This window comes from Tripterygium wilfordii, chromosome 10 (assembly GCF_013401445.1).
Source record: "Tripterygium wilfordii isolate XIE 37 chromosome 10, ASM1340144v1, whole genome shotgun sequence".
NCBI lineage: Eukaryota > Viridiplantae > Streptophyta > Magnoliopsida > Celastrales > Celastraceae > Tripterygium > Tripterygium wilfordii.
This window is the reverse complement of record NC_052241.1, coordinates 875,687-888,928: the sequence shown is the minus strand read 5'-3', so window position 1 is coordinate 888,928 and position 13,242 is coordinate 875,687. Positions and strand designations below refer to the sequence as shown.

Genomic DNA, 13,242 nt, shown 5'->3' with positions numbered 1-13,242 from the left:
ATCGATTCATGTAATTCAATTAATGTATTGTTTGACATAGAATGATTTTTCTAGAACTTGTCAATAGTCTAGTGGTTATCTTTGGCTTAAAGGTGAAAGTCCCTTAAGGTCGGTCGGGAGTTTGAACCATGGGATGTAATTCCCTGAGGTTTTTTGGGTCGATGGCACGAGTCTGTTTCTTGGAGGGGTTGAGTCCTATTATTATGGCTCACACTGAGCTTTAGCTCAGGGGCGGTTATTCGAGGTTTAAAACTAGTTTAGGAATCATAAAATGATTGTTCGGCTGTGATTTTCTCAGTCATAAAAAAAAAAAAAAAAAAACACTTGTTGATTTATGTTATAGATGAAATATAAAATATACTTATTAAACAGAATATTTTCATGTGAAATTACCTATAAAGATATTGAACATATTTAACAAAATTAATAACCTAGGTAACATGGGTAAATAAACATACAAAAAATGACTTCCCCAATGATATAAATTAAATTAAAAATTTCCGTTGGATCGACCGACGTACCAATAGATAATGGGCCTTGATACTTATTATATACCCATAGAAAAAGCGATAAAGCATAAAAAAGCCCAAGGAAATATTTATACTAGATTTGCGGGGCCACCTAACGGTGAAACCCTCCAAAAAAAAGCGTATGCCGCTATCAGCGGCGCGCACACGGTATTCTTTAGTAAAAGGCGAAAGAATAGTTCGCTATGTGCGCACCGCGCGGCTGCGTGATTTTACAAGGGGTACTCTTCATACTTTTATTCAAACCCAACTGGTCTCTGTTTTAAATGTTTTCGATGTGGGACTTTAAAACACCAAACGACACAACTCCATCCGTTTTGTTTTGTATAGATAAACGGCTCGCTCTCCCATTCAGCTATGCGTCTACGGTTTGATTGACATGATTATATCTCTTCCATCAACGAACTCAAGATTTTATCTGGAATTGCTCGATCGGAGCTCCATCGAGAGGCTTTACTTTCATGGGAAAGCATCACATCGAAGTAGCGTAACCTCCCCTGCGGACTCCTCTCCTTCAGAAATCAAACCATTCTCAGCAAGTTAATCGTCAAGAGGACGTAACGGGCGATGAAGGAACTGATCTCGATCGAAATCTTCGGAGGCTGGAAACCTTCTCGACATTTCTCGGCTTCAATCAATATTCTCTGAGCTTCATTTTATCTTGGACTGTTGTCGTGCTGGTAGGAGTGGCACTGCCGATTGTGATACTGGAGTTCCCGAATTGTGACGGTTGCGACTACCATCACATAAAGGATTTCGAGCTTGATATCGTGGCATCAGGAAGTTTCTCTTTGTTGATCGTAGATTCGTAGTAGCGGTCACATGGACTGATTACGGCTGCCTCTATTTTTTCCAGATTTCGGTGAGTCTTGGAGCTTATGCGTTTTTATGTGCGTCTATAGTTGTTTTCATGCTTAATTGATGCGAATTTATTGTTTCTTGATTCAAGAATGCCACATATATGAAGATATGGGGGATTGAATTGTCATTCACTAGGAACTCTAATTCTGTTTATATATATATTTTTTATTCCATGTAGTGTTTCTTGCAAATTGTTGGCACTGTGTGCATCAATACTAAGATTTTCATGAATCGCTATTTTCCAAAACCTGCATATTGGCATCGGCTTTGGGAAGGGTAGCCTTTCGTGTTGGCATCAGCTTATTCATTATCTGCATATGCTAAGATCAACACATCTATGATAATTGCTCTTTGCTGGGACAAAATTTTGAAACTAGAGTTCGGAATTTCTTATATTTTGTTGCAAACAAATGAATAGAATTCTTAACTTAGTTGAGTTCATTGGTAAATTTGGAGAATCAATCTAAATATCTTAGGTTAATTGGTCTGTTTCCAAATTTGGTGAATCGAACTAAATACCTTAGGTTAATGTTGTAGACTTGTAGTACTTAGAACTTTGCAAAAGATGAGATCCTATGTAAAGAGCTTCCCAGTACCAAATATTTTCTCTTTTATAATCGAGCTTAAAAGGGAAAGCGTGATGAGTCCCAAAAAGACTATTTAATTCGTCTTCCTTCTGATACAGCTTAGATTCACCATGTCCTGATTACTGATTAAAGAAGAGGAGAAGTCATCATTTTCGATCATGAGAATCTGGAAGACTCAATGTGAGTCTGTAATGCAGTAATGCCTCTTTTCATTTCATTTCAATTCAGGAATTTTGAAGTTAATCACATGGCTGGCATATGCTCAACAATTCTGGGTTATGTGATATTGATGAAGATCAAGGATTATAGCGCCCAAAGCCCAAAGGGAAGTAGCTTTTTTCATTCCGATTATCTTGCATCTTTTGAGTTGTCATTCTTTCTTTTGCAATATTTGAAATACCGTTTGTTATCGAAAAAAGAAAAAAAAAATCATTTAAGAGTTAGTCCAGGAAATATACCAGATAGCTTGATCTATGACCATCTATTTTAGAGATTCCATATTAGATGGTAGTAAGATAATTTTTCTACATAATTTCTTGCCACAGGAATCCATGCGCTTGCTTATATGGTGGTCAGTACCATGTTTCATTCGAAAGGGTTTCGTGTGAAGTTATCCGTGGTTTATACGTACGTAATGAATCATGGTGACAATCTATTGCAATCATATTTGGTTTGATCTTATCCTGGACTTATCACTTATGTAAGTTCAATATTTCTTACAGCCAGCACCTTATTTCACTTTGTCTGCAACCTGCAAGTTATTCACTTCGATGACTGTGCAAAGCTCCTGGAAAGGGAATCTGATGATTTAGTGCTTACGGAGGAACATGTCCACCTAAGATATCATCTCTCTAAGATAAGCCGTAGATTCCGAATTTATCTTCTAGAGTTCTTGGTTGTCACAGCTAGCCAATTCATGACTATTCCTGACCACTGCGTACAGTGGAACAATTACTGCCATAAATGGTGGTATTTTGCGGTAAGTCCTTCACTACTCATTTCTTCTTTGCACCTTTTCAGACAAATCATATTTGTGAATTTAAGTCCTTCAGGTCCCTTTTTCAATGGCTTCTATATGTATCTGAGCCTCTGAGGCATTCTCTCAGATGTGGGGCACAAATATCTTGTATAGGATCCTTAATTGCAAAATGACCAAACAGTTTTTTTTTATGCACACCATTTGTTGAATACTTCTATTCAATAAATATTTGGTTTTGTAATTGTTTTGCCAACTTCTCAGGTCTCCTCCGTCGTTCAGGTCATTGGGATAATTATTTCCATACATACTGCAACAAAAATATCCCATAGAGCACAAAACATTACTTCTCTAGCAAGTAGATGGCATGCATTAGCAGCATGCTGTCCTGCTGATGCATCTCAACTGAGAACTTCAAACAGTGAGTGTGGGCAACATGGAAGCTGCCAGTTCTCCAAACTCGCTTCACATAAATTATTCTGAAAGTGATTTGGTGTCACTCGACTATGTTTCAATGCCTACAGATTCACGTTTGGCTTCTTACATGTCCTCATATCACAAGAGGCATGCCTTTGGTAAGAATTCGTATCTTCGTCTGTATGAGTTCTGACTCCCTCTTTGCATACCATATTAAGCATCATGATGCATCACATCACTTCTAAGTTGATTAACTTTCACTGATGTTGGCACATATTTGTGAGTTCTAATTTTTTTCGTAAAATTCAACATTGCGAGAGAAGGAACAAATCAAATGATTAAAGCATGTAATAATGCATTGTTGTCTACAAATCAACTGCACTCATCCATTATGGAGCACAAAAAATGGAAAGGGGACCAAGGGAGAAAAGGGTCAACAAGTATTGTTCTTTCCATAGTATGTTACAAATCACATTCTAAAATTTTTATTTCAGTAAGAGCAGGGCAATGATTAGAGCCTATTGGCAAGCATTAAACTCTAGTATCTAGGAAGCAGCAATATCAATTCTGGCCTTGGAGTTGGAGGTGCATGACCTTGTGCATTGTAGAGAACTAGAGATTGAGAGCAGAGGTCAAAGTTCCACCCTAAACGTAAAACTGGTTCCTAAACACCCTAGGTTTATGAAAAGTATCTTATGCAATTACAATGTCCATGTAATGTTCATTCGAGTCCCCTATAACGAACAAAGGAAGAGGTTAGGCTTATGTGAGGTGACCCCCATTGTGATAGTTGCGCATCATTGCTGATATACTTGGCTGATTATGAAATGCACATGATCTTTGTAGTCGAGCACTTGAGTTTCTTATTTTCTTATGAGTCGAGAAATATTGGATGAGCATCACATTACATAAGCTAGTCATTTAGGATTTAAAGCTTTGAACAACGATAATGATTTATGACTCTTTTTGGTATAAATTGAATGATTGTGTTTTGATTTTCTCATTAAGCTAGAAGAAAACAAGAATACGAAGGAAACTTTTTCTTTTTCTTTTTCCTGTGCACTACGGGCGACCTCGAACTTCTAGGTGATTCTTTTTGGCCAGGTAAATCATTTTTTGCCTAAGCAAATTATATGATGCTCCCAGAAATCCTATGATCTTACAGCATTTTTTGACATCATTTAGTCGCCACTAAAAGTTTTTTACAGCGACGTCCGCAGCACCATAGATTTTATTGTGACGGAAGCGAAGTTCCGTGACATCATTTAGTCGCCGCTAATATATATATATATATTTTGTGTGCACGCGCGCCGTTTTAGATCAGTGTTGAAATGGATTATTGTGTACTAGTACACAAATAAATGTATGCTCAGTATATTTTCTAATAACAATCTTTCTAATTCCCATTAATGCATATATTTGTGCGTCATGCATACATTGAGCAAAAAAAAATCCTCTGACATGAAAAACTCATTGTTGAGGGAAAACAACTTCTAAAATAAGGAGCTGTTTTCCATTTTTTAGTATCATATTTTCAGTTACTTATTATAAATTTGGTTTGACTAATTTTATTTTCCACACCAAACATCATATGATCAAGAAAACATTTTCAGGATCGCCACCCAAATGGTGCATAGGAGCGTTGGAACTTGCAAGGCGCCAACTGTTGCAACTCACAGTGGACCGATTGTGCGCTTATGGAAATGCTACAAGATACAAACGCTGTTTTACTTACTAGCAAGCCTGCATGGCTATATTGCCCACTAAATAACGAGGGTCATCCACCCCCCACCCCACCAATATCGAAATGCATGATGTTTCACTATGCTACAGAATATTCAAATAATAAAATATTTGTATATTTAGGCTCATCCGGAAGCATACACCAACCTCAACCTGGCCACCTTACTTGATAGTGGAAAAGCTCTTCTTTAAGTAGCAAAAGGCCCGTCGCCACCACTACCCACAGAAAGCTATGTAAGTACCATCATTCTAATCAAGGCATGCCCTCCTATCCCACCAAGAATGATGTTCTCAGTCAGAGAGAGCCCATGGTCATGACATCTCACCCCTCCCCCGCACACTCCTCTATTCTATGACAAAATGATGAAAGAAAAAAAAAATACTAACATTTATGGTTGCTCACTTGCTCTATCAAAGTGCATTCGTTCATAATAGCTTTCGTCAAATGGAAAAAAGATCAAAAGAAGCTTTCCTTAAGCCAACTATACACCAAACACTAATTGCACAAAATGCCAGAGTCATTAAGAAAAAGGACATGCAATACCAACAGAAATACAACAGAGAATTCATTCCAAAAGAAATCTGAACAATTCAATTTTTGGGTAAATTTATCAAGGCCATAGCCACTTTCCCCAAAAGTGATGGCAGACACGACCAATCTGATGCAGGACAGAAGCCAAAAAAATGGTGATGTTCCTTGAAAGAGAGGACAGGGAGGGAAGAAAAAGGCCAAAATTCATTCTCAAGTAGAATCGATGAAAATAATATGTTTGCAAGTCATAATGCTAGCACAATAAAGAACACCTCTTCACCGCAACTACCATCTTGACAACTTTCCAAGGCAAATAAAATGCAACACCACAGTTTATAATAGTAAAACTGACCAAACAGCAACATCCAGAACATGTGCTAAAAAATAAAACAAAGAACTTTTCAATATAAAAATAAGATGGTGAAAGAAACTACTCATAAACATAAAGAACTAACGAAAAACCATTCCCAGAAATCACTTTTGAATACCAATCTCAAATGAGTATCATTTCATTTCATTTCATAAAAGAAAGTCTAAAATTAGTAAATTACCAAAACTAGACTGCGAAAAGAACTGAACAAGCTCAATTAATCACCTCCACCAGTTTTAACTGTAGTGGTGAGGGGTTGAAGCGTTTCATCTACAAAGATGCTTGGGGTTTTGTAGATGAACGAAACCTACGGGTACAATTCCACACAAGTTACTGATTAAACTAATGCATGAAAAAAAAGTCACTACATCAAATCTGAACAGACCAACTATTTCATTTCAACAAATTATAACAAACCATGTATAGTACCTCTAGCGAGCCTGGATAACACCTAATTGGAAGTTCTATAAAATCCACAGTATGCAGGGAGCCGCCTCAACCTGCTTGCTTTGATGCTGCAGTGACATTCGCAGACGATGTCATAAAAAATTTCTGGGAACTACTAAAAGGTTTGAATTTTCTCATACCATCAGCACAGAAAAGAACAAAAATTGCAAATAGCTGGCCTCTTCACTTTTAAGTTATAAGTGATTGAACTAAATGAATAACACAAGTATTAAAAAATGATGTACTTAACGAATTCCTATATTTAGCAAGCACAACATTAGTCCAAATTCAAATACTTTGTTTTCATAATTTGAAGTTTTTCACCCTTCTTTCATGCTATGAATGGAAACATAGAAACAAAGGTTAAGACCAAATTGCTCATTTGATTTGACACCCTCTCAACAGAAGTGAGCCATCTACAATTACAATTTACAACTAGTGAGAATCCATTATATAACACGGGTTTGCCTAGCTTTTGAGAAACAGTGCAGTTATGACCATATATGCTACATCAATCCCCCAACAACAAGAAAATGAGAAGTTTCCATATAATCCACCTGCTTAATGTGTATTTTCTTACCCTTGAATGTATTTGTGGGTTTTAGAAAGGATCTTGCAGCAATTTATGTTTACATACTAGTTAAAAATGAAGTAAAAATTAGCGCATGTATAATAGTTTAAGTTCATCCATCAAGGTCCCTGAAAGAATGATCCTGATATAGATCAGTCTCTACCATGTTACTTAGCTTCTCAGCCAGAGCATTCATTGAAGTCTTTTTTTTTATTTTTTTATTTTATGAATGTTCATTGAAGCCATATTTCATGCTACAAGAGCATTCTCGCGTATTTTTAGCAGGGCACCAGTATCACCACAAGTTTGCCCAATAATATTTAACACCACATATGTACCCAAAACACAGCACTAGATCAAACTGATTAAAAGGGCAAAGAACACAAACTGCAAGAATCTTTAGTTCCATCAACACAATTCAAACAAAAACTGGCATTACTTTATTGACTTAGAACATACACCACCTTTTTTTCCCTCTATTGGCAACACTGTACTACAGAATTATAGCAAAAACTATACCTCAGAATTATAAATCACTCATTCCTGTAACCAAATCCTTCACAGTATGGCCTCATGGAAGAAATAATAACCCCGATCCCTGACAACATTCCATATACATCGAATTGATATATTACCTCGGAAGTACATTGGTTACTGTCAAATTCTTCGTCAGTGAAAAGCTATGAACGTCTTCTCCACTTCACACCAAAGGTCTCTTGCAAACACAATGTGAACATTAAAAAAAAAATACAGAACTGATATGGACAGAAAGTCCACAAGGTTCTACTATTTAAACAGAATTTTAAAAAATTGTTTACAATGTCAGAACCAAAATATGTTACATATCCAAGTTCCAGCCATTTTAAAAGAAAGGGCATTATGCCACACCTTGCAATGCAAGCAGTGCCGCAGATGATTTTCTAAGCTCAACAAAGTTAACCTGCACTGGTTTGATAGGATGACGCAAATAGATTCTCCACCCAGATCATCACTTCATTCACTTGTCCTGCTAAAAAACAGTATGAATGATCGTCTGAAAAAGAATACTGTGAATTTCATCTCCATGCATGCCTCTCACCTCAACCATGTCCATTTATCACAAACAGTCAAAACTAAAGCATGGAGGAAAAATCACTGCCAGTAAAGCTTAGCCAAACAAACCACTGGCCCCAAAATCCCCTTGCTGCAACTCCTTTTTCCGTTGCTCTTCCAGAGGATCAGGACTCTTCATTATTCTCCGTAGACGCCTGTTAATAACCCCAAAAGAGACTCAGACAAACAAAATGAACACATAAAGCTACTCCTGAGAAGAAAAACTATCAGACATGTCAAGGGTAAAAAGGTCAGGATACCTTTCTTGAGCATGTTGAGCGGGAAATGTAGGCATAAAATCTTTAGACTTTGGGAGAGGAACTTCTTTAAACCACTCATGGTCAAGAGCAGCTTCGGCAGTTATCCGCTGCATGATGCCCATGACATTTATAAAAGTCACTAAACGCACTACAAAACCATTAAAAACCCGTAGAACCAACAGCTAATTAGTGCTTTACCTTCTCAGGATCATAAGTTAAAAGTTTGCTCAACAAGTCAAATCCTGCGTCAGACAAAACTGGGGATCCAGTGAAAGAGGTTGCTGGAAATTTCTTACGCAGCATATTATACCTGAAAGGAGTATACCACCAATTAATAAAAACAAGTAGAAGATACTATCTCACTGAAAGTATCACCAAAAGAGGCCACACAGCCAGACCAAGATCACCCAAAGCAGGAGCCTGGGAAAACAGCAGCAATATATGAACATCAGCACATAATCATGGCTTGGGAAGCTATAGAGTCATGAAAAATCCACACTTACTGGTGTTTGACGAAATTGACCTTCACTCCTGGCAGCTTTGAAAACCCAGGCCAAATTGTTTCATTTGGTGCCCCAAGGGTTCGAAAAATCTGGGAGCAAAAACCCTTAGTATAGTTACAATAATGGTGAAGAATACAAAAGAAGATAACATCATGCCACGACAGCAACTTCAAGTCCAAAAAGTACATATCTACTAAATATATTTACCTTTCTTCACTGCGAATTTAATTACCTTATCAAGTTGATCAAATTCTGTTTTCCCATTGAACAGTGGTTCCTTAGCTAATAATTCAGCCATAATACAACCAAGTGACCACATGTCAATTGCCGTTGAATATTGTTTTGCTCCCAGCAAGAGTTCGGGCGCCCTGCATATGACAAAAGGGATATTAACTGGTTCACTCAAAAATTATCTAATGTATAAGGAGAATGCGTGTGAAAACATGTTAAAGCCACCTATAATCAGATAAGAACTCCGAGCCAGACGTGCACACAAGTATAGTTGGCTAAAAAAGCCAAAGTATAGCTGGCCAAACAGTGAAAATCACGCAGTATGCAAGAGGAGACAACAATACCACTAAACAGAACAGGTCCAATAATGAGAATATTTCTCGCACACTTAAGCATATGTAGATAGCTTTCAATCAGAGGCTTTGGCTACAATCAATTTATCAAAATAAAAATATACCAACCAAAATGCAGATAAATATTTGAAATAAAATCTCCATAAACCCATAGGTAAAGAAGTTCAGAAAATCATGTCAAACAAATATGTCATCTCATACACATTAAAAGATAAGCAAACAAGGCAACAGGGATAATCAACTCTACAAGATGGGAAATAAATAAATGTGCAAGTGCTGCTCACCTGTACCAAAGAGTAACCACAAGATGTGTGTAAGGTTTCAATGGACTCCCATACTGACGAGACAACCCAAAATCACAAATCTTCAACTCACCTCGATTGTTTAAAAGCAGGTTAGACGTCTTCATATCACGATGAAGAACCCAGTTATCATGGAGATATTTCACACCCTCCAAGAGCTGAAGCATAAGGCATTTAACCTCACTCTGGCTAAAGGGCTGCTTCATTGACTCCATGAGTCCTTTCAGATCATGTTCCATATATTCCATCACCATAAAAATACTATCTAGGCTACTCCCTACAACAACTTCTTTAACATCCACAATTGATGGGTGATGAAAGGAAAGGAGAATGTTTATTTCCCTCAAAGAAGTTAATGGAAAACCTTCTCTTTCTTTCTCCATCTTCACCTTTTTCAATGCTACAATTTCTCCTGTCTTCTTATCTTTCGCTCTATATACAACACCATATGTTCCTTCATCTATCTTATTTAGTCTTTCAAACTCGTCCACAATTCTACAGCCCTGAATCATGTTTATACTTCTTTGGGGAGGAGACGGGGGCTCTGGATTTGCATGAGAATCAGTTTCTTCCTCAGTATCCGTACCTGAATGGCTAAGACTAGTATTGTTGCGTTCCTCATCAATGTCCATGTAATCCTTCTCAAAATCAGTACCAGTGCAATCATCCCCACTCAAAGACCTAATATGCACACCTCGTTCATCAGATTCAGATGATCTTGCCCGAGCTTCTCCAGAGCCTTCTCTCTTTGGCTCTCCTGCCTCGGGAGTTATAGATTTACTCCGTACTTCAGCATCCAAGGGCTCTATATGCATCATTTTCTTCTTCCTTTTAGGCATTTGCTCTTCTACAATTTCACCTTCATCCATAGGAGAATTGTTTTCAGCTGCCCATCTAGAAGATGAAATATTCCGGGTTGGCACATAATCATCATCTTCAAGCTGTTCTGCTTCCTGATATACTTCCCACTGTTGCTCCTTTATTGGAGAAGAGGACAGACCCGAAGGGGATCCAGAAAGAGAATCTTGGGCACCGCTAAAAGCCACAGAAGGATCAACTGGTGAAGACAATTGCAAATCATTGGTTTCACTATCCTCAATTGGAGATATTTGTATGCCCCCACCAGGAACAACATTAGGCGATTGACGATACACCTTGGGGAGTGGTGGTGGTAGAGGAAGAGCTGACACAGTTGTGTTAATTCCACTTGTTGATGAATTACTTACTTCCCTGTCATCTCTATCCCAAACTATAGGTGAAAACTTCCTCTTTTTCACCAAAGGTGAAGCACGAATCCCATTCACAACAGTCTCGAAAGCCTCAATATCTTTAATCAGTGATTCAGATTCAATGGCATCATCAGAACCACTCTCACTTGACAATTCACCAGGCTCCCTATCAACAGCTCTAACTGAAAAACCACATTGCTGGGGCTCATGTCCACCACCACCGCTGCCTGAATCACTCCTACTTGAAGAGGACCTGTATCCACCGTTAACCACATCCCTCTCCTTGAGGTCTTTCTGTCTAACCCTTCCCTTATCTCTTACCGCGCAAGCTTGAACCCTTCTATCATTAAAAGAATTACCACCATTCCTGCTCCGACCATACTCCTCCTTGGAATAAGCAGATTCCCTTCTCGACACCTCAATACCAGACTCGCGGCCCCTGAACTCGTTATCACGAAAACCCCCATGTCTCCCAGCCGCCATAAATTCAGTGAACTAAAACCTCAACGAAGTAAAAAACCCCCAACACCAATTCCAACCAATTCACCTATAAAACCCTAGCCGTATCACAGAAGCAATCACTTCACCACTCTTTTTTTTTTTTCAATTTTCACAAAAAGAATCTCTAAACAATATCTAAAAGCAATAGCAATCAAGCAGCAGACCAATTAACTAAATTGATCTAAGACTCTCGATCCTCCTGTTGCCACTTGAATAATTTAAAGATTTAAACAATATTCAAGAAGAAACTCTAAAAATTGAAGCGCGGGACGATGAAGCAAAAAGGGAAAGGAAAAAAAACCCTAAGAATCGAGAGGATTGAGCGATGAGTATCGACCTCTCATACGTGATATGGCTTACCGGAAGTGGAGAGGAAACCCTAAGAGAAGGCGATCAGTGCTTGTAGAAGGATATGGAGGGAAAGCGACAGATGTCCAGTCGAGAGACGAAAGTCAAAATATAGCAACCAGAGACGAGGAGGAGACAGAAAACGCGTCTTTTAGGTCGCGCTGCGATCCGCGACGGGATGGCCCTTGATTTTTTATTTCCTTTTAACACGGGATCATTCGGAGAATATCGCGATCCTCCATACTTTGTCGGAACGTTTTGTTTTCTTAATTTGGGCTGAGCTAAGCCCAAATATGATTCATTGAATTTTGCATCAGTGCATAAATGGGCCATAATCATAAGGCCCAGGTTTTATTTACCCACGCATTCCATTCTCTAACCATTTTCTTATCTAGTAGCCCAATACAAAACCCGTGCAATATAATCTTCTTTTCTTTGGGCTCATTACAAGAAACCCAAACTGAAATAAAACAAAATTAACCACATGAATTACCACAAGGCCTTAATATGTTAATATCCCACATCGGTTTGGAATGTCCAAACTATGTTGTTAAAACCCATGATGCTACCACACTATAGTTATGGGTAAATTCAAGTGGACAATATCTTTGATGTGAATAGGAATGGAATTGTCAACATGGTTGGTATCAGAGCCTCTACATGTCCACTTGTTGAGTATAGTATAATTTAGCCCACGAGTGCAAGGAGTGTTAATATCCCTCATCGGTTTGGGATGCCCAAACTAAAACTATGTGATTTATAAGAAAACCCATAACCCTACCACAGTAAGAGGCCTTTTCATGGATCTAAGTAGTATAAACTATGTGCTTTATAAGAAAATTCACGACCCAACCATACTAAGAGGCCTTTTATTAGGCCTAAGTAACTGAAACAGTTCAGAAAGAACAAAATCCTGTAAGTCTACATATCCACGAGAATCAGTAAACTCAAAGCGGATGTAAACTCAAAATGGATTTGATGTGAGTAGGTTTGGGATTTTCAATCTAATCATCTATCAAAATTAGCTCTATAAAAAAAAATTGTTGTTCGCAAATCATCACCGGTTTAGTCTTCTTGTGACCCAGTCAAGCCTCCTTCAGGGTCCATAATTGATAGTCACTGTAGGGCCCAGGCCCAAAACATCCAAAATTTGTGGACCCTATGCCAGCCTTTTATTCATCGAAGATCGATCACGCACCATCACCGTCGATTATCCAAATACAGTAAAAACGGGTACACGCAATTATATACAACAATGACAAGCCCATATCTGCTACGACCCATTCAAGGACACGTGAAAAAGCTCAGAAACCCATATTATTATAAAAGCCCGACAAGGCCCACCTGATACACTGACACCTTCCTCATCCACCGTCCACGTGTCAAACATCG

At 38.2% G+C, this 13,242-nt stretch overlaps 2 protein-coding genes and 1 non-coding gene across 15 annotated transcripts; 1 reads left to right on the top strand and 2 right to left on the bottom strand.

Annotated features, from left to right (window-relative positions):
- Positions 1-614: 614 nt before the first annotated feature.
- On the bottom strand, positions 615-731 carry LOC120008292. Its single transcript, XR_005470419.1, has one exon. It is a non-coding gene; the product is annotated as a U5 spliceosomal RNA (small nuclear RNA).
- Positions 732-768: 37 nt separating this feature from the next.
- On the top strand, positions 769-5,239 carry LOC120007558. 6 transcript variants are annotated; one of them, XM_038857867.1, is made up of 8 exons: positions 774-1,389; positions 2,204-2,602; positions 2,698-2,954; positions 3,216-3,372; positions 3,476-3,526; positions 4,377-4,472; positions 4,674-4,731; positions 4,982-5,239. In XM_038857867.1, exons 3-7 carry the CDS (start codon positions 2,892-2,894, stop codon positions 4,685-4,687), a joined length of 381 nt encoding a protein of 126 aa, XP_038713795.1. In that variant the 5' UTR covers positions 774-1,389; positions 2,204-2,602; positions 2,698-2,891; the 3' UTR covers positions 4,688-4,731; positions 4,982-5,239. The 6 variants fall into 6 exon arrangements, 4 of the variants coding, with proteins under 4 accessions (XP_038713793.1, XP_038713792.1, XP_038713795.1 ...); XM_038857865.1 differs by lacking the exon at positions 4,674-4,731 and having other exon boundaries at positions 769-1,389; positions 2,074-2,602; XM_038857864.1 differs by lacking the exon at positions 4,674-4,731 and having other exon boundaries at positions 773-1,389.
- An 868-nt stretch (positions 5,240-6,107) lies between these two features.
- On the bottom strand, positions 6,108-12,045 carry LOC120007557 (cyclin-dependent kinase G-2-like). 8 transcript variants are annotated; one of them, XR_005470187.1, is made up of 10 exons: positions 9,755-12,044; positions 9,119-9,254; positions 8,887-8,975; positions 8,582-8,693; positions 8,384-8,490; positions 8,110-8,278; positions 7,920-8,040; positions 7,667-7,744; positions 6,443-6,528; positions 6,108-6,320 (listed from the first exon to the last, which is right to left on the bottom strand). XR_005470187.1 is itself a non-coding variant. In XM_038857863.1 (6 exons), exons 1-6 carry the CDS (start codon positions 11,482-11,484, stop codon positions 8,179-8,181), a joined length of 2,274 nt encoding a protein of 757 aa, XP_038713791.1. In that variant the 5' UTR covers positions 11,485-12,044; the 3' UTR covers positions 7,430-8,178. The 8 variants fall into 8 exon arrangements, 1 of the variants encoding a protein (XP_038713791.1); XR_005470185.1 differs by having other exon boundaries at positions 7,920-8,037; XR_005470184.1 differs by having other exon boundaries at positions 7,920-8,278.
- Between the last annotated feature and the right edge of the window lie 1,197 nt (positions 12,046-13,242).